The sequence below is a fragment of the Oryctolagus cuniculus genome, chromosome 8 (genome assembly GCF_051225735.1).
Source record: "Oryctolagus cuniculus isolate XC-2025 breed Fujian yellow rabbit chromosome 8, ASM5122573v1, whole genome shotgun sequence".
NCBI classification, from domain to species: Eukaryota; Metazoa; Chordata; class Mammalia; order Lagomorpha; family Leporidae; genus Oryctolagus; species Oryctolagus cuniculus.
Window position 1 is genome coordinate 24,150,384 of NC_142874.1, and position 21,113 is coordinate 24,171,496.

Sequence of the window (21,113 nt, forward strand, 5' to 3'; positions counted from 1 at the left end):
CTACCCCTCATTCTCTCTTCTAAGAAGCAGCTTCTTCCTTATATGTATATCATGCCCATGCACAATATAAATGTGCATACATTACAAGTAGTGTGCCCCTGGCCGGCGCCGCGGCTCAATAGGCTAATCCTCCACCTAGCGGCGCCAGCACACCAGGTTCCAGTCTGGTCAGGGCGCCGGGTTCTTTCCCGTTTGCCCCTCTTCCAGGCCAGCTCTCTGCTGTGGCCCGGGAAGGCAGTGGAGGATGGCCCAAGTGCTTGGGCTCTGCACCCCATGGGAGACCAGGAGAAGCACCTGGCTCCTGCCTTCGGATCAGCGTGGTGCGCCGGCCGCAGCGCGCCAGCCATGGTGGCCATTGGAGGGTGAACCAATGGCAAAAGGAAGAAAAGACCTTTCTCTCTGTCTCTCTCTCTCACTATCCACTCTGCCTGTCAAAAAAAAAAAAAAAAAAAAAAAAAAAAAAAAAAAAAACAAGTAGTGTGCCCATAAATGATATGAGAGTCACAACACTCTCTAACTTACTTAGCTACATAAGCAGTGTGGTTTGGAAATTCACCCGTGTGGATGCGTGCATGGCTGTGTGTGTATGTATATGTATGTGTATGCAGTTATTTATTTTTACTGTGGAGTACTGCATTGTAAGAATATCCCACTACTGGGGCAGGCATTTAGCCCAGTGGTTAAAACACCCACATTGGAAATACCCGGATTCGATTCCTGGCTCCAGCTCCTGACTCTGGCTTCCTGTAAATGCAGACACTGGGTGGGCAGCAGCTCCAGTCCAAACCCAGTTATTGCAGGCATCTGGGGAGTGACTCAATAGAGGAGAGCTGTGTGTGTGTGTGTGTGTGTGTGTGTGAGTCTCTCTCTGTTTCTTTCTCTGTGTGTCTGTGTCCGCCTCTCAACAAATATTTTTTAGTTTATATTCTGTTCCACAATATTCTTTTCCTTGTCCTACAGATGGCTTGCATCTATATAAACAATCCTGCAGTGACACTGATGCAAACTCACCTCACTCAAACATCAGAGTTTCTCCAGGGAAGCTGCAGGTTGCAGACACAGCACATCTTGAACCTGTGTAGCTTTTACTGGTTCTGTTTCTGCCACCAGCGTGCCCACTGCCTCACAACTTTGGCCTTACTTAGTCATAAATTTTATCAAAAGGAAGAGTGTTGAATAGGGCCTCGCTGTAGCTTTAATTTTCATTTCTTAGATGCACAAGGACCTTTAGATATCTTTTTACAGTTTTATGGGCCATTCCCCACTAGCTTCTCTATTAATGACCTATTTCTCCCTATTCCTATTTCTCTACTGTCTCATTCCTGTCTTTCTCGTGAGTTCTAGGACATCTTTATCCTAAATCTTTTATGCTAACCCTGTGATGCTTATATACCTTCTAAATGACTTCCAAAATCTGTTTTGTTATTATTGATTTTTATAATGTCAAATGTATCCTTATTTTCCTAATGACTTGGAGTTTTATACTGTCTTTGAAGGCCATGACGTCTCTACTCTGGCACCATAAAGATATTTTCCTGTATTGTCTTCTGAAAATGTGACTGTTGTCTTTCACATTTAGATTTCTGACCACCAAGATTTGACTTATGGCATGGTGTTATGTACAGAGAGAGTTTGATTTTTTATAAATATAGATATTTTAAAACATACCATTTGCAAAGTAATTTGCTACTTTCACAAGGATTTGCTTTATTCTGTCTGCCATATACACATTTACATTTGGAATTTTTTCTGCTTCCTTTGTTATCTCTTCAGTTTGGCTAATTTTTCAACCAATTATCCTCTTACTCTCAGGCCTTTAATACACTTAACTGCTGTCTCAAGAACACCGTCCCCACTTCTACAACACGGAAACCTATGCCTCCAATGTGACACTGACAATTCTAGCAAATAAAGGTGTGGAACAACCTTACTTCATGTTAACTCCAATAATCCTGGCCAGCGCTGTGGCATAGCAGGTAAAGCCACCATCTGCAGCACCGGCATCCCATAGGGGTGCTGGTTCCAGTCCCAGCTGCCCCACTTCTGATCCAGCTCTCTGCTGTGGCCTGGGAAAGCAGTGGAAGATGGCCCAAGAGCTTGGGTCCCTGTACCCGCATGGGAGACCTGGAAGAAACTCCTGGCTTCTGGCTTCAGATTGGTGCAATTCCACCCATTGCAGCCATCTGGGGAGGGAACCAGCAGATGGAAGACCTCTCTCTCTCTCTCTCTCTCTCTCTCTTCCCCTCTGCCTCTGCCTCTCTGTAACTCTGCCTTTCAAATAAATAAATTAATTTAAAAAAAACTCCAACAACCTTCTCTGCTGAATCACCTTGTCACAGGCGCCACCAGCCCCTCCCCCAGGACCTCACCTACTCCCCAAATCCCTCCCCTTTTGTGCTGCAGCTAACGTAACCAAAATCACAATCACCACAGAACTGCCTGGAACCTATGACTGCTGACCATACCCACAACCAGTTACAATGACATCACTGCTGACACTTCACTGCCTCCACGTGCCTGACACCAGACTCTTCCAAGAATTCCTAAAAAGGCAAGTAAATGGGAGGTGCCCAAATATCGACTCTCCCCCTACCCCTGGAAAACCCTGCCCCACATAACACCTCCTATGAATATTCTATCCTTCCCATCTCTCAAGTTCATCTAAAAGAGGTAACTCAAACCTGGCTGGGTGCAGCTCACTCTCAGGTACACCTGCGCTTCCTGTTGAGTGTGTACTTTCACTTTATGGATAATCAGTCTTATTCCTCTGCCAACCTTTACTCACATCTAAAGATCAAATTCTTTCTTGCATTACAGATAAGAACCTGAACCCAGCCACCCAACAATTCTCTTTGTCACCTCCTTGTTCTCACTGATCATTTTTGCTGACTTTAAGATCCACATAGATGATGTATCCAACATCAGGCCTTGAATTTTTATGGTCTTGCTACAGCCACACCTCAACAACCCACTGCTTTCATTATACTATTAATTATGCTGACATTATTATGGAGAAAAAGGTAAAGATATGTAAGCGGTGTAGAGTCATTTAAAGCAAACACATAAATGTTTTTAAAATCATACCAATCAATCAAGTTGAAAAAAAAGTATCTCTCAATGTGAATTTTCACCACATACAATAGATGCAGTCCACCATACTCAAAGATATTTGGCATTGTAATCCATAAGCTGTACTTTGGAAATTTATATTCATTAAATAAAAGTTTAAAAAAAAGATATTTGGTTACAGCCACAGAGCTATTACAAGCAAGATAAATACCTGCTTACAAAAGGTAGTTCGGACCAAATATCTCCAGCGTAATCTTCTATAACCTCGGATTTCAGAGGAATTAGTCCAAGCTTGGGAATTTCTTGATTTGATCCTGGCAATATTCAGAAATACAATTGATATTTGAACACTAAACTCTAATTAAAATTCACCATTCTGATGCAGGCATTTCTGCAATAGCAAAACTAAGCCTAAGTAATCTAAGTAATCTCTCATTACCAAATAAATAGAAACTGAATAGAATTTCTACAAAGTAGACGTTCAAATCACATTTCTGCTCCACATATTAAGCCACAAATGTAAATACTCATAGGTGTAGATTTCAAAATCTTGCAAAATGTAAGTTTGTTTTAAAATTCCATTTTCCATTAACTATTTAAAGTGTGAGGATACTAAAAGATAAGTTCATTTTGGTGCAAAGTTGTTTGAAATCCCACATAGTTTTTCCCTAATACTCATTTTCCATTAATTTTTTTGAAAGCTCCTCATATCTGAATGGAGTTAGGTAGAATTTATTTTAAGAGTCAAAGAATCACTATGTAACCTAGAAAAGACAAATATTTATTCTAGACCACAGAAAGATCTCTGCTTATTTTTCCATAGGTCAAACCAAGAGAAATAAATTTGTTTAATAAAAATGTTTTAAATTTAAACATCGGTACCAACAAAATGCATTAATTTATTTCCACATCTTGGGCTAGCGAAAATTCAAAAGAACTCTTGTATATTTCATTCAACTCCCAAACCTTTTTCTGCATGAATGGACTCATCTGATGTGTCAATCACAACACCTTAAGACCTATTTAAATTTAAGCTACTTCTTCATAGAGCTTTAGGGAAAAAGTTGCCTTTGGTAAAAAAAAGTAGTAAAGCTATGACAACGTTTTCTGTACCTGACTACGGAGACAGACAGACACGGATTCAAATCCTCTCTCTTCCATGAATTTGCTGTGTGATCTACAACAACCTTCCCAAGATCTTACCTCTAAAATGAGATTGATAATACCACCAGCAAGGTTGATTGGGAAACCAACTAGAAAAATAAATAAAAACAATCGCAAGGCAAAGGAGTTGCTAGAGGAGTAGAAGCTATTCAGTATGACTATCCCAGCCAAAAGGCAAAACTTATAAAGACCAGACCTATTTTCTAAACAAGGATTGCACTGCTAATCTCTTTCCATCTGGAATGAGATTCACTTTTAAAAAACTACTGGGGCTGGCACTGTGGTGCAACAAGTTAAAGCTGTTTGCAACATCAGCATCTCATGAGTGCTGTTCCAGCTGCTCCACTTCTGATCCAGCTCCCTGCTAATGCTCTTGGAAAAGTAACAGAAGATGTCCCAAGTGCTTGGTCCCTGTCACCTCAGTTGGAGACCTGGATGGAGTTTCTGACTCCTCGCTTCAGCCTGGACCAGCCCAGTGGTTGCAGCCATTTGGAAAGTGAAAAAGCAGATGGAAGATCTCTCTCCTCTCCCTCTCTCTCTCTCTGTGCCATTTTGTCTTTCAAATAACAAGCAAATCTTTTCTAGCAAACTGCCAGCACCTTTAGGCAATGTTTCCTTCTGTGTAAGGAACAGTCTGGAAGTTGTCCTCACGGGCATGGAGTCTCCAAAGTCACCACCCTCTGACAAAGCTAACGTTGTGTTCCACAGCTTGTGATATGCGTGCATCAGAGCGTCACCCAATTCCAAGTCCAGTCCTAGGGAGGAGAAGGTAACAGATTCCAATTCATAATCAAAGTCTGAATTTATGTGTTACAGGTGTCTGAGTTATTCAAGTTTATAGTTACTAGCTTCTAATGTTAGATGCTTAATGCAGGACAGAATATGATGTTTTCATTACGTACTCAATATTTGAAGACTGCTAGAGCAAAAATAAAATTGATACTGCTATTGTTATATTTTTCTGCCACAAAAAAAAGCAGGGAGCAGCATTGTGGCACAGTGGGTCAAGCTGCCACTTGTAATACTGGCATCCCATCCTGGACACCTGTGATACTGGCATCCCATATTGGAGCACTAGTAGGAGTTCCGGCTGCTCTGCTTCCCATCCAGCCTCCTGCTAACACTCCTGAGAAAGGAGCAGATGATGGTCCAAGTGCTTGGGCCCCTGCCACCTGCATGGGAGATCCAGGTGGAGCTCCAAGCTCCTGACTTTGGCTGGGCCCAGCCCTAACCATTGTGGCTATTTGGAGAGTGATCCAGCATATGGAAGACACACACACACTCTCTCTCTCTCTCGCTCTCGCTCTCACATGCACACATGAGTGAGCATCCTTCAGAAAATGCTCCAAGCTGGTACGCCACTTCAGTTTCCATGGGAACAACATCTTATCTGAAGCAGCCAGCAGCAAAGCTACATTGTCATTTTCCAACACATACACAAAATCTGGTGTAGGAGGGTTCTTCAAAAACTGCATGGAAAAATGGAATTAAAATTTGATTCTGGTGCAAAAAAAATTGAAATCTATGCATAAGGTGTTCTTCATACTCATTTTCCACAAAGTTTTTGGAGATTCCAGAAATTTTTATACCAAAATCAACTTATTTTATTATACTTTACTTCTTGCATTTTTAATTAACATGCAATACTTGCACACCATTATGGTGCATGGTGCAATATTTCAACAGTGAAAGCTAATCAAATCGGGAAATCAGCATGCCCACCTCCAGCTCCTCTCCACACTGTGCAATGCATTATTATGGGCTACGGTCTCTCCCTGTGCTGTGCAACACTAGGACCAGTTACTTCTGTCTAGTGGGGTTTTAGACCCTATAGCCAACCTCCCTCTAATTCCCTCCCTCCATCCCCTCCAAGCACTACTGGTCACTATTCTAAGTTCAGATAGTCTCTTTTTTCTTTTCCTTCCACATAAGAAAGAAGATGTGGCATTTAATTCCATTATCCATGAACACTTTGAAGCACCTCATATGGAAGACACAGAATAAATTACAACTCCGTAGTTCCTTTCCATTTATCTTCCTTTTTTTCCCCAAGTAACTAATCAATTACCCCATAATTATTCAAAAAAAAAAAAAAAAAAAAAAAAAAAAAAAAAAAAAACCTCTTATAAAGACCTCTCAACTGAACCTTGTGAAAATACAGACTTTCCAGGCCGGCGCCCGCGGCTCACTAGGCTAATCCTCCACCTAGTGGCGCCAGCACACCGGGTTCTAGTCCTGGTCGGGGCGCCGGATTCTTTCCCGGTTGCCCCTCTTCCAGGCCAGCTCTCTGCCTGTGGCCAGGGAAGGCAGTGGAGGATGGACCAAGTGCTTGGGCTCTGCACCCCATGGGAGACCAGGAGAAGCACCTGGATCCTGCCTTCGGATTAGTGCGGTGTGCCGGCCACAGCGCCAGCCGTGGCAGCCATTGGAGGGTGAACCAATGGCAAAGGAAGACCTGTCTCTCTCTCTCACTATCCACTCTGCCTGTCAAAAAGAAAAAAGAAAAAAAAAGAAAAAAAAGAAAAAAAAAGAAAGAAAGAAAGAAAGAAAGAAAGAAAGAAAGAAAGAAAGAAAGAAAGAAAGAAAGAAAATACAGACTTTCCACAGAAAATATCTTCAGGGTGGTTGGCCAGCATCCCACAGAAAATATCTTCAGGGTTGTTGGCCAGCATCCCATATGGGCGCCAGTTCAAGCCCCAGCTGCTCCACTGCCAATCCAGCTCCCTGATACTGGCCTGGGAGAAGCAATATAAGATGACCCAAGTCCTTGGGCCCCTTCCACCCACACGGGAGATCCAGAAGAAGCTCCTTGCTCTGGGCTTCAGCCTGGCCCAGACCTGGCCATTGCAGGCATCTGGGGAGGGAACCAGGGAACCAGTGGATAGAAAATGTTCTCTTTCTCTCTCTCCCTCTTTCTCTCCCTCTATAACTCTTTCAAATAAATACATCTTTTTAAAAAAAACATATCTTCAGAGAAACTTTTTATGTAATTCAACCTAATTGATGCATGACTAACCCACTGTCATTATTTATTAGATACAATTCTCATTCAGGCATGGACAATGAATTTAAAAAACTATTTAATGAACAGCTATTTAAAACATACCTCTGTGATACTCAATTTCATAATAATAAGCAATATTTTTCCATAAAATATTATCAGTTAAGTCAGGGAGGCCGGTGAAATCCACACTCCAATTATTTGTAACTTTTAATTGTTTTAGGATGAGAAATGCACATTGTTTTAGCTGGAAAAAATACAAAAGGACAAAAGAGAGAGAGGAACAGGTGTTAATGATATAAAATCTTCCAAAAATGTGACTGTGTCAATTAAGTTTCCCTGAGCATCATCTACTCCTTGTACAAAGACAAAGGACATACAGTGAAGACCAAGAGCTTAGAGCCAGTTACCTTCTTCCGGTCCATCCCACTGCAAAATAACAAGGGCAATATCCAAGGGGTCTTCAAAAAGTTTGTGGAAATTCACGATACCTTGTAGTTCCATGAAATTTTTAAAAAATATTTATTTATTGTGCTCGCTTCATCAGCACATATACTAAAATATTTATTTATTTATTTGAAAGGCAGAGTTACAGAGAGGCAGAAGCAGAGAGAGAGAGAGAGAGAGAGAGAGAGAGAGAGAGGTCTTCCATCCACTGGGTCACTCCCCAGATGGTCACAATGGCTGGAGCTGCACCAATCCAGGAGCCAGGAACTTCTTTCAGGTCTCCCACGTGGGTGCAGGGGCCCAAGGACTTGGGTCATCTTCTACTGCTTTCCCAGGCCATAGAAGAGAGCTGGATGGGAAGTGGAGCAGCCAGGACTTGAACCGGCATCCATATGGGATGCTGGCACTGCAGGTGGCAGCTTTACCTGCTACACCACAGTGCCAGCCCCTTTCCATGAACTTTTTGAAATAACCGTGTATAACCTTTGAGGTATTTTTCAGTGCTAACATTAATTTTTTCTTCTGAACTCATCCCAATCATAATTTCAATAAATACTTCCTCATTGATTCGAACTAATAAATATATAAAAGTAGTGGGCATTTAACTGCTTTACTACAGATTTACAATTAAAAGTTGTTTATGGTATCATTTCAAGAGTTAGGTCTATGGGGCCTTTACTAGGCATCCCATATGGGTGCTGGTTGAAGTCTCAGACACTCTTTCTCCAATCCAGTTCCCTGCTGATGCACCTGGGAAAGCAGTGGAAGATGGCTTAAGGGCCGACACACTGTGGCGCAGTGGGTTAAAGCCCTGGCTTGAAGCACCGGCATCCCATATGGGCACCTGTTCGAGTCCCGGTTGCTGCTCTTCCAATCCAGCTCTTTGTTATGGCCTGGGAAAGCAGTAGAAGATGGCCCAAGTCTTTGGCCCTTGAACCCACGTGGGAGACCCAGAAGAAGCTCCTGGCTTCAGTCTGGGCCAGCCCCCACCATTGTAACCATTTGGGGAGTGAGCCTGTAGAAGAAAGATCTCTCTCTCTCTCTCTCTCTCTGCGGCCATTTGGGGAGTGAACCAGTGGATAGAAGACCTCTCTCTGTGTCTCTACCTCTCTCTGTAATTCTTTCAAAGAAATAAAATAAATCTTAAAAAAGAAGCGAGATCGGCCGGCACCGCGGCTCACTAGGCTAATCCTCTGCCTAGCGGCGCCGGCACACCGGGTTCTAGTCCCGGTTGCCCCTCTTCCAGGCCAGCTCTCTGCTGTGGCCCGGGAAGGCAGTGGAGGATGGCCCAGGTGCTTGGGCCCTGCACCCCATGGGAGACCAGGAGAAGCACCTGGCTCCTGCCTTTGGATCAGCGCGGTGCACCGGCCGCAGTGCGCCAGCCACGGCGGCCATTGGAGGGTGAACCAATGGCAAAGGAAGACCTTTCTCTCTGTCTCTCTCTCTCACTGTCCACTCTGCCTGTCAAAAAATAAAAATAAAAAATAAAAATAAAAATAAAAAAAAAGAAGTGAGATCACAACTAACTACATAAAAGCATCAAACTGTGCTAAGTACAAAAAACCAAGGTTTTCAAATTTTCCTAAATTTCCTAAGAACTTACAAAGGACTTTTGTATTCCTGTCGTCTCTGTTTCAACTGGCTACAAAGTGTGAAACGCAATGAATGTAAACTCTTTATTCATTACTTCACTATTTATATAATACTCATTAGAGTTGTTTTCTTCAGTGTGGGGGTTGTTTTATACTAGGGAGGACTACATTTTTGTATGGAGTGCTTTTATCTAGGACTCAGTTTTTCAAGGAAACATGCATTGTTTGTTGGTAGCCATGTTGAAGCTGGATACAGGAAACAAAGAACCTTTTAAGATGACTATAAAGGGCCGGCGCCGAGGCTCACTAGGCTAATCCTCCGCCTTGCGGCGCCGGTACACCGGGTTCTAGTCCTGGTCGGGGCGCCGGATTCTGTCCCGGTTGCCCCTCTTCCAGGCCAGCTCTCTGCTGTGGCCAGGGAGTGCAGTGGAGGATGGCCCAGGTGCTTGGGCCCTGCACCCCATGGGAGACCAGGAAAAGCACCTGGCTCCTGGCTCCTGCCATCGGATCAGCGTGGTGCACCGGCTGCAGCGCGCCGGCCGTGGCAGCCATTGGAGGGTGAACCAACGGCAAAAAAGGAAGACCTTTCTCTCTGTCTCTCTCTCTCACTGTCCACTCTGCCTGTCAAAAAATAAAAAAATAAAATAAAAAAAAAAGATGACTATAGAAAGCAAAACAGTATCAGTAGAGACACAGGATTGCACCGTCCAAGTTTTGCCTTATTGAATTTTGAGCGCTTATGAATTTCCAGGTGGTTCACTTACCATTCTTAGAAATGGAGAAAGTGTTGCATCCCATTTATGAGTAATGATTCTACTCTTAGCTCTTTGGATCAGAGGTAAATGCTGAAGGAAAATCACACTGAGACAGTACATTCGGCACAGGTCTGCTGCTTCACTGAGTGTGGGTGCCTCCTTCAAATCCTGGAAAAACATGAATTTTTAAAATGTCCACTTGCACAGGCAACATAAAAACTCAGATACAAAGGTGGGCCTTTGGTGCACGGGTTGAGTCTGCTTGGACACCTACATCCCGTAACAGGTGTCTAGGATGGAGTCCCAGCTTTGCTTCCAAGACCAACTTCCTGCTAATGCCCAACCTCCTAACGTTAAGACCCCAGGTGATGACTGCCACTCAGCTGGGAGAACCACACTGAGATCAGAGCCCTGGCTTCAGCCTGGCCCAGTCCTGCTGTGGTGGGCATTTGAGAAATTAATTGGCAGATGGGCTCGCTTGCACTTGTTCTTGTTCTCTCTCTGCTCTCCCTTTCAAATAAATAAAAACAAAGAAAGAAAAAAATTTAAAGAGAAAAATACAAACAAGAAGTCAAATTTTCTTGAAAAAATTCAGACATGCAGTAACAGTATTTTAAGGCACCTTACCCAAAATTCTCCCATGTGACAATTTAATTCTTTTGGGGGTAATTTTATCTCTAGAAAAATTCTACTAAGCATGTGATGGATGAAAAACAACACAACTAGCTGTGTTGCCTAGGAGTGAAAGCTTTGCCTAATACATGGAGTTCCGAAATTCACTGTATCTAAACCTTGCATTTGATAAAATGGTAGGGGATGGCCTCTGTTTAAGGACATGTCCAGCAGCCAGTTATTCATGTCCTCAAGAGCAGAAGTACCAGGGGTTGCAGAAAAGCTGCTTCTTGTCACACCTGTTCCTATGTAGAACCAGGGCTGAGCACGGCTGTGCTCTATACGGTAAAGCAACGTAGCAGAACAGAAAAGGAAAAAATGGGTTGCATCCCAGCTCTGCCCCCGAGTAGCTGCTTGACTTTTACTTACCATGTAGTAGACCACCAAGAACAGTAAAAAGTCGGTGACTGTATGCCCACTACAGCAAGGATTGACAAGTAATTCAGACTCTACTAGCTCACTACTGTTACAAATAGGAGCAACCTTATCATTACAGAAAACGTGATGCTGAGCCACAAAGTGGACAGTGGGCTCATCGTCAGGTCCCACTGCCTATCGCTTTGACAAATGCTAACTTCTGTGCAATGTCACCACGTATGTGTTGAAACTGGCCCAGGAGATTGCAAGCAGCAATGATGACCAGCTCTGAGCCAGGGGACAGAAGATATTTGTCCTGTGATCAGAGATGAAAGAGGTGACAGATTCATCTCAACTATCTTATAAAGAATCTTGCCAGCTTTCATAAGAATGAGATCATAATGATATCTCCATGCTTAGCCAGCAAACATGTGATCCACACGTCGTATTTTCTGTTTGACCTTGAGCTTATGCATAGGGCCACCACCCACAAGCGCTGTCACATCATCAAAAGTGGCATGAGACGGGCTCATTGGTTTTGAAGGAGTCTCACCTGTGTATCACAGTTTTCTGTGTATGTGTTTGGGTTTCCACGGTCTTCTAAATCTAGTAACATTTTTTTGTAGAGCTTTAGTGCCACCGAGCATGAAACGGAGCAGACAACACCTCGGATTTCAGCTCCTTGTGGCCACAGGTCCTGAAGCAAGGACAGGGTTTGATGCACCTGAAATAGAACACTTTGTCAAAAAAAAAACAAAAAAACAAAACAAAACAAAAAAAACAGTGATTCCAAGAAACAAGATTCAAAGCTGACATAGTAATTAATTCTAGAAAAATACTGAAATTTTATCTTTCAAAAACTTAAAGAAAAACATATAAGATAGGCCTGCGGAATTTGGAAAATGATGCTGAGCCGGTATTTAATAAGGCCCTAAGTGCCATTTTAATATGAACAACTTTCTCCTGCTGATCTACAGGCCATGGCAAATCCACAGGTCTCTGTGGATTAACCTGTGGATTCTTCAGTGTTGTCAGCCCAGACACTTCCCAGGGGCCAGTGAAGACACTGAGATGCATGGCATACACACTGCTAACGATCAACAGCTCTACTCCCATAAACTGATACGAACGACTGCTACCAAAGGCGTGATCCCGAGAACCCTTGTATTTTGGGGAAAGTTGCAAAGGCGCGATAAATCACAGCGCTCAGCAAGAGATGCGGACAGGAGCAGACGGGGGCGATGGAGACAAGATGTTTATCTGAGTCCGTGGTGAGGCATCAGGATTTGAACCAGGAGACGCAACACCTCCTAAAAGCTCGAAACAGTCATTGAACAAGTCACCTGGTCTCAATTCTTTCACTTAAAGACGTCAGTTCAGTGTCTACATGCTATGTCGGGTCTCACAGGGGCTTTACACTAAGACTGAAAAGAGCACCCCCAGGGAGTTCCGAGCAGGAGAGCATCAGCACACATAGGCTGCCCTTTGAAATCAGAGGAACTCAGAGGATGAAATCGGCAGCCCTATTTCTACTCTGTGTGCTCCTGGGGGCCTAAGGAGCGGGGGAGGGCCACTGAGCCCCAGGAAGGGCTACAAGTTTGGGAAGGAGAGAAGGACAGGGTAACGCTTGAGCACAGGCTGTTAAAAAACCCCACCTATGTAAAACAGGAATGAGAGTGAGGGCACGAATGAAAACCATAGCTAGAGCCACAGTGAACGCTCCGCTGCAGCTCTAAGAGTCCCTCCCCTTCTCACAGCTGCTCAAGGAATCACCTGCATCTTTCTCCGTGCAACGTTACAGTTGGTTACTTGGCTCACATAGGTTAAAATTCCTATGAAAACAAGACCCCTTTCGGTCTTGTCCGCCACTGTAAGTCCAGCACCTACCATGACACGTGGAACGATGCATCCGTGTCACAAATATTGCTGTATGGTTAAGTGAGAGAGCGAATGCAGGGAGAATGGACAGAAGAATCCAATGAGGTGGGGACTTTTAGTTCACCTTAGAATAGGGGACACTAAATATCTGGATGCTCATACGTGTACTGACTCCACAGTCAGGTGAACCCCGTCTCATCACCACGTCATGCCTAGTCTTCCACAAACACTGTTCTGTGGACTCTGGAACCATGTGAAATGGCATGATTCAAGAAATCAGAAGAACAGAGTAACCACTGGCTTAGGTTACCTTCTGGAGATGTTCCCAAAGGCCAATGGCTTCCTTGCATTTGCTAACCTCAAAGATCCCTTTCCTTTCAAGATCTGAACAATTCCCGTCTTCCAGGAAGCCAGCACCCACAAGAGCCACCTCACCCATCACAAGAGTAAGCCTTGGGATCGTTAACATTATCACAGCACTGGCCTCTGGCCAGTATCACCACACATTGCATACAAAGTATTTTGTAGAAAATATTTTTAACCAACTTCAGGATGTTTTGATAACAATTTAGCAAGACCCTTTCTGCCTCAGAGGAATGCGGCTTGCAAGAGAACACTTTCCAGAGATGGAAGGCTAGGGAGTCAGGGGGCGTGAAGGTGAGCGTAGGACAGGCCTGTTTGCTAGAAGCAATAGCCATCAAAGGTATATTTCCTACACACTGAACTTTAGTTTTAGGAGCATAGTCATTACCTCTTTCTGCAGGTCTTCCACATTTAGTTTCAAATGACCACACACAGATATTCTTGCTTCCTGTGACTTTTGGAAAACCACATGGGCATGTAAGGCATGTCGCAGCTGTTTCTCATGCTACACACACAGATACAAAAAAAAAAAAACCACGTATGTGTACACATCACAAACCTCTAGTTAAACTAAATACAAGGTGGAAAGTCATGTTTATTTGGCTACAGGAAAACAAAAAGAAAGCCATCAATTCAAATCAAATAAACTTCCATTATGTCTTCTTGAACTAATGCTGAGGACATTGCAATCTAACAACAACAACAACAACAACAAAAAACACTTCTACCTAGTTCCATAAAAGCAACTATTTAAAAAGTACCAAATGGTATGAGCATTGAGCTTTGAGACTGACACCTACATCCCACACGGGAATGCTTGTATCTGATTCCCAGCTCCAGTTCCTAACTCCAGCTTCCTGCTAATGCACACCCTGGGAAACCAGCGACAGCTCAGGGAACTGGGCTCCCACCTCCCATGTGGGAGATCTGGATTGCATTCTAGCTTCAGATCAGCTCAGCTCCAGCAGCTGCAGCCAATTGGAAAGAGAACTGGTGGATGGAAGATCTTTCCCTCTGTTTCTCCCTCTCTGTCTGCTCTCTCTGACTCTGTCAAATAAATAAATAAAAATCTTTAAAAGAAAAAAAATAACAAAGGAAGGGGGGGTGTGGGAGCATGGGCACGAGGGAGAGGAGGGTGGGAAGTATCACTATACTCTAAAACTGTATAGATAAAATTTGTCCATATTACAAAAACAAAAAAATTATTAAAAAAAACTATGCATGTTCGATTTTTTGCACCAAACTTAGCATCTTTAATTTCATTTTCCACGAACATTTTGAAGAACTCTCCTAGGTAATACATATTCAAACAAGTACACATCTGAGTGTGTGTCCCTATGAGCTGTCACGTGCACACATATTTGTATAATTTATGCAGAAGAAACAGAATTTCCCACCTTGGTGCTCTCATGTCTGGTTTCTCTGGGTTCCTCCCCTCCATTTCCTCTTTCTTTTTTTTTCCTCTCTCTCTCTCACTGTCCACTGAGAAAGGTCTTCCTTTTCCATTGGTTCACCCCACAATGGCCACTGCGGCCGGCGCACTGCACTGATCCAAAGCCAGGAGCCAGGTGCTTCTCCTGGTCTCCCGTGCCGGTGCAGGGCCCAAGCACTTGGGTCATCCTCCACTGCACTCGGGGCCACAGCAGAGAGCTGGCCCGGAAGAGGGGCAATCGGGACAGAATGCGGGGCCCTGACCGGGACTAGAACGTGGGGTGCCAGCACCGCAGGCAGAGGATTAGCCTAGTGAGCTGTGGCGCTGGCCTCCATTGCCTCTTGCCCTTGAACTTGGCCCACACCCTTCTTCCTCATCTCACCGAATCACCCAAAGGCTTCATCCCCAACAACAATTCCTCTCTTTGCCAAAACTCAGAACTCACTTCTACTAACCTGACTTGTAAAGCCAGAGCAAAACCTTCCTGCTTTCCACGTTAAAAGATTCCTTCAGAGCCTTCCTAGGCCCAACCTCTTGAACAAGGACTTACATTATCAGGGTTGTTTCTTCCACATTTACACAGCTCACTTCTTCTTAGGCAGTTCAACCTGACTTACCATTTCAAAGAATTGTCTGTGCTCAAAGCGACTTGAGGTATGATATCCATAAATTCTAAGGACATCCGACTCTAGCCCCAAGGGCTGTACTATATTGATTTTCTTCTGAAGAGCATGAATGATAAAAATGTTTAAAAAATCTGTTTGTCGAGCGGTGATTCCTTCGTCTGAGACGACCAAGAAATGCGGGTAGCATTCCTCAAGAAATGTGTTCCATTCTGGAGACAAACAATTGGAAAACTCGGTATGAACAGTGACATCAGTATTGTATTCTAAATGTTGAATCAGGGCAGTACGAAGGGCCAGAAAATGAGGGCAGTTAAAATATATATTTTCTGCATCCTGTAAAAAAAAAAAAGGAAACAAGTGTTAGTATTAGAGATAAAAAATGAGTGTCTAGTTATTTTTGTGAAGCTTATGGGAGTTACTGTGCTAACATGATAGAAAGAGCTAAGATGATTAAACATGTTCTACGCAGCCTCTACAAGTGTAAGTAGATAAGAACACACTCAGTGGCCATTCTCCTCTGTACAACATTTACTATTAGCCCTTTCAGCAGAGCCTCTAGTTACAGACTGAAGAAGCAATATAGCTAATAGTTAAGTAATGATGGGCCACGTTTCGAAATGATTGACTGTGTTTTCCAAGATGAGAATGGAGAACGAAATATCTGTTACCTTAAAAAAGACGATTACAAATCTGGCTTCCTTTTGAATGAAGTCGTGCAGAAACCGCTCCATAATGTAGAAGAAGTGGAGGGTTTGCCCCATCTTGAGGTTCACATGGAGAGCACAAGTGAGGAGTAAGGAATCTCCATCAATCAAAAAAAATTCAGATTCAATGAAGTCTTTCAGCAAGCTGACCCTCCTGAATAAAATACAGAACAGGCGGAGACTGTGGACAGAGCAGCAGCCTCAGAGAAAACCTACAGTTTGATTGGGTGGGCAACTCTTCTTCCAGTCTAAGAAATTTAAAGAAAAAACTAAGCACAGATTTCTGTTATCTTTAACAGTTTTCCAGGGCATTGCCATGATTTTGATAATAGAATAAGCCCCTGGTTGGAGCCTGACATCCTAAGAGTGGAACTGCAACTCACTTCAGTGTATGCGTATGCTTAAATTTATGCAAAAAATTCATCTCCACATACATTTTAGATTGACAGGCTTACTGTTATGTACTTCAAATGTGAAACACTAAATCAGTCATTATCCTTGTTCAGTTATATGTTGTTTATTTATTCAGTTCAGTTATTTGCTTTTTAAGCTAATGTACAATCAACATCTGTGACGTCTTCACTCAACCCAGCAACAAAAAAAATTTTCTTTTTTTTTTTTTAATTTTTTTTGACAGGTAGAGTTAGTGAGAGAGAGAGAGACAAAGAGAAAGGTCCTCCTTCCGTTGGTTCACTCCCCAAATGGCCACTACGGCCGGTGCTGCGCCGATCCGAAGCCAGGAGCCAGGTGCTTCTTCCTGGTCTCCCATGCGGGTGCAGGGCCCAAGCACTTGGGCCATCCTCCACTGCACTCCCGGGCTACAGCAGAGAGCTGGACTGGAAGGGGGGCAATCAGGACTAGAACCCGGTGCCCAAGATTTTTCATAACTTATATCTTCCCAGTGAGTCATTTCCAAAGCTCATTACCCAGCCTCTCCCCTCAGAGGCAGCCACTGCCTTGAATTCAATTTTACTCAGTCTCACTTCACTTTTTAAGTTCTTATGATGTATATTATGCTTAATTTGTAATTTTTATCAGAAAGGCATCCCACGCCTTTTCTGAAATTTCTTTGTTTAACTCAAGTACTAATTACGATTAAAATCCCGCATGTGGTTATAGGATGCTATGCTTGAACTACTGCACTGTGATGTGTACATCATAACTGATTCTCTGTCCTCCTTCCCATGGGCATCTGACTTGTTTCTATGCGTTTTTTGATACTGCAAACTGTGCTGCAAGGACTATTCTCGTAGCTTCCTGAAACACAGGTTTCCTCAACGCCCACTCGACTGAACTCAGGCAAATGGAATTACTGAGTTGCAAGTTATAGGGTAGCACCAAGCGGTTTCCAAAGTCATCACAGAGCTACACAGGCCTTAGCAGGTATCAGAAGTTATTCCAGCTACATCTGGTGGTGTATAAAAACAAGAACTGCTAGGACGTGGGTTGTTACTAGATATAATTCCTTTTAATTAAAGGAAAGCATTTGGCCTATCTGTTAGGATGCCTATAACCTACATGCGAGTGCCTGGATTTGAGTCCTGGTTCCAGCTACCAATTCCAGCTTCCTGCTAAAGCACACCCTGGGAGGCAGTGGTGATGGCTCAAGTAGCTGGCTCCCTGCCACCCACACAGGAGACCCACAATGAGTTCCCAACTCCCAGCATTGACCAAGCCCAGCCCGGCAGTCCCAGGCATTTGAAGACTGAACCAGCAGGTAGAAACTCTCTCTCTCTCCCCCTCCCCCCTCCCTCTCTCCATCTCTCCCTCTCTCCCTCTCTTTTCCATCCTGCTCCTCTCAAACTAAAAACTCAAACACAGTAGGAAAATGTTAACTCTATGTATTCTTTCAGAATTCACTTTCCGCAAATTTCAACACATAATGTTTTGGCTAAGACCAAATGCTCTGGATTCTAAGCCTGCTCCTACGTGACTTTAGACAAGTTGCTTGTCTATCCTGTGCTACAGTTTCTTGACTTGCAAAAAAAAAAAAAAGAATTCAGAACAGCTAATCCTTCAAACAATTGCTGTGAGGATTAATGAGATAAACATGAGTGGTTAGAACCAAAATATGCTTAGGCCATAATCTATACTTAAAATATGCTTGTTATAAAGAATATTTTGAGTTTTTATATTACTTTGTAGTTGAATACAATTGGTATTGTAGTATTATAAATTCCATTTTGATTCTAAACTTATTCTATTGTAAATTAATTGAGAAAATTGGAATGAGGCACCAAATGCCAAGATTAGACTCAATAAACCACCAGTGGCAGGAACATTTTTACTCTCTTCACTGTGGTGTGCAAAGTCCCTAGCACATTAGCAAGCACACACAAATGGTTGTCAGGAAAACAACACAACACACTGGCGTGGTGCAGTCATCGTTGCTGATATTATAGAATGTTTCACCAGTGGTCAACTTGTGCCAAAGTCAGTTTCATGAAACTTGCGCAATGTTTTAAATGGAATACAATGTTAGTTAAACAGCTACTTTATTATTGTGCAGTATTAAAAGAAAATTGAGTCTTTTCTCCGCTTATACCCCTCTTCAAATTCTTCAATAACTTGCTCCTGGCTACTGAATGACTTAGACCATAACATTTCCCAAGGAAAGATTTCTCTATTTTTAATAACATTAACTTTTTACCCCATTGGAAGGTTATACAAAACAACTTAGCAGGAAGAAAATTAAAAAAAAAAAATACGCCATGCAGAGGGAAATAACATGTCGTGATGTGTGACTTTGAACTATTTGTGTTATACTTACTCGGATTTTGACAGGTGGGCCCAAAGGTACCTGGAGAGTTTCTTTAGAATTTCCCCACATTCAGTTAATCCTTTCAAAATAAATAACAGAGGTTTAATATTCATTTTTTTAAAGATTTATTTGTAAGGCAGAGCAACAGAGAGGGAGGGAGAGATCGACCCAGGAGCCCAGAACTCTGCTTAGGTCTCCCACATGATAGCAGGGGCCCAAACATCTGGGCCATCTTCCATTGCTTTCCTGGGCACGTTTGCAGGGAGCTGGATTGGAAGTGGAGCAGCCAGGACTCGAACTGGTGCTCACAGGGGATGCTGGCATTGCAGGCAGCAGCTTAACCTGCTGTGACACAACACTAACCTCTCATATTCAGTTTTAAAAGACACCTTCTGCTGATGACTTTGACTAAATTTGTATTTTATGCAAAGCTGCAAACACATCAATGGAACATTCCTAAGAATGTGAAAGACACATCGCTGTCTCCATAATGACAGCCTGCCTACCCCACTCATTAAACAGAATGATTGTGGGCCAGGGCAGCCAAATCGTACAATTTTGAAATTAGCTTTTTCATAAATTCTCAGTCACAAATGAATTTTATGATATACATAAATCTTTAAGAAATCTGCAAAATACAAATGTAAACAAAACTTGAGCAATGTGCCACTTCCAAAGTTAATTCATGTCAATATTTTATATGGAGAGACACACAGAGAGAGAGAGAGATGTTAAATAAACAGTTATATAAATTTCTAAATATCTACATCTACCTTCAAAAGTTCTGCCACGGTGCGGCGGTGTGACGCAGTGGGCTAAAGTCCCAGCCTGCAGCACTAGCATGCCATCTAGGCATCAGTTCGAGTCCCGGCTGCTCCACTTCCCATCCAGCTCCCTGACAATGCTCCTGGGAAAGCAGCAGAGGGTGGTCCAAGTGCTTAGGCCCCCTGCACCCACGTGGGAGACCCAGAGGGAGTTCCTGACTCCTGGCTTAGTCTTGCCTATTGAGGCCATTTGGGGAGTGAACTAGCGAAAGAAAGATTGATCAATCTCTCTCTCTCCCCTCTCCTTTTCCCCATCTTCCACCCTCTGTATCTCTTCTTCTCTGTTGTGTCATTCTACCTTGGAAATAAATAAATAAATAAATCTTTTCCCAAAGAAGAGGAGAAGCATGAAAGAAACTCACATGCATGGGTAATCCCTCACCTGATTCTCCCAACTGACAGCTGTTCTCAACTGTAGCTTCAGCTCCTGGAGGTGTCTCTTCATTGATTTCAAACTGCAGTTGCCTGGAAGTTGGCTCTTCTACGATGCCTTCTGCGCTCAGGTCATCTTCTTCTTCAAATTGATCAAAAGAGGACACGCTCTCCATGGTCTCACTGGCTTCAGAGCTATCATTTTCAGTGTCACTGTCACTGTCACTGGAGCTTGACTTTTCACCTGCCACAGCAGGTGCAGTAGCCATGATCTATAAAAGCAAACCTATTAAGCATTACCCATTTTTTAAAAATAAGATATCACGATAGTTCACTCATTCAACAGTAACATCTGCTTTATTACTTCTCTCTCTAAATCTTCCCAGTTCGTATTTACCCAAGAGTGTCGCTCCCCCTCTTCGTGGAGGAGCAACACAGGACCCTGCGCTGTTCTTTCATCTGCTCGGCCCTCCCCGGGTTTGCTGCTGGTTCTTCCCGGGTTGGCTACTATCCCTTCCACCTCCGTGGAAGGGCAGTTCCCCCTGGCCACATTCCCCACTTCCGCAGGGGAGCGGCACACCGCCGGCCGGTTCTCTCGGGGGCTGCACGGGTTCCCTTAGATGTTCCCCATAGATGTTCCTGGTGCATGCCGTCTCTCTCCTCCTTTATAGTCCTCCTCCGCCAATCCCAACTCGGCTGCCCACACGCCAAGCACGCTGCTCTCCAATCAGGAGCAAGTCCTACAGTTTATTAGTTGAACTGGAGGCAGCTGTGCGGAAGCTGTTTACTTCTCTCCCAGCGCCATATTGTGGGAGAGCAGATGCATAGAATAAGTCTTAATTCCAGTAACTCAGTCCAGTCCGGATTGCTCCCCACACAAGAGGATATTTTTCACAATCCTTCCCCCAAATATGTTTGCTGCAAGTCATTCAAAAGAAAATGGTGTGGGGAAGGCACTGTGGCATAGCGAGTTAAGCTGCCGCCTGCAGTGCCAGCATCCCATATGGGCGCTGGTTCAAGCCCCAGCTGCTCCACTTCTGATCCAGCTCTCTGCTATGGCCTGGGAAAGCAGTAGAAGATGGCCCAAGTGCTTGGG

General features: G+C 43.5%; 2 protein-coding genes across 2 annotated transcripts in view; both read right to left on the reverse strand.

Annotated features, from left to right (window-relative positions):
* LOC138843574 (putative ATP-dependent RNA helicase DDX60) overlaps positions 1–16,496 on the reverse strand; it is a 65,229-nt gene extending 48,733 nt beyond the window's left edge. Inside the window, exons 1-9 of the mRNA XM_089301758.1 lie at positions 16,444–16,496; positions 16,025–16,214; positions 15,348–15,689; positions 13,687–13,803; positions 11,611–11,781; positions 10,038–10,196; positions 7,340–7,481; positions 4,833–4,988; positions 3,281–3,383 (exon numbers count right to left, since the gene is read on the reverse strand). Of these exons, the coding sequence (XP_089157884.1) occupies positions 3,281–3,383; positions 4,833–4,988; positions 7,340–7,481; positions 10,038–10,196; positions 11,611–11,781; positions 13,687–13,803; positions 15,348–15,689; positions 16,025–16,214; positions 16,444–16,496 (1,433 nt within the window). The remainder of the gene's footprint in view (positions 1–3,280; positions 3,384–4,832; positions 4,989–7,339; positions 7,482–10,037; positions 10,197–11,610; positions 11,782–13,686; positions 13,804–15,347; positions 15,690–16,024; positions 16,215–16,443) is intronic.
* Positions 16,497–18,814: 2,318 nt separating this feature from the next.
* On the reverse strand, positions 18,815–20,654 carry LOC149124928 (uncharacterized). Its single transcript, XM_089302167.1, has 2 exons — positions 20,028–20,654; positions 18,815–18,900 (listed from the first exon to the last, which is right to left on the reverse strand). The coding sequence occupies exons 1-2, from the start codon at positions 20,284–20,286 to the stop codon at positions 18,827–18,829; spliced, it is 333 nt and encodes a 110-aa protein (XP_089158293.1). The 5' UTR covers positions 20,287–20,654; the 3' UTR covers positions 18,815–18,826.
* Between the last annotated feature and the right edge of the window lie 459 nt (positions 20,655–21,113).

What these genes read in the sequence shown, in the direction of transcription:
- LOC149124928 (XM_089302167.1), bottom strand. Translation starts at nt 20,286, where the DNA reads ATGGCTACTGCACCTGCTGTGGCAGGTGAAAAGTCAAGCTCCAGTGAC. An exon ending in CTGTCAGTTGGGAGAATCAG is followed by an intron (nt 18,901 to 20,027) that starts GTGAGGGATTAC and finishes TTATTTTGAAAG; the next exon opens with GATTAACTGAATGTGGGGAA.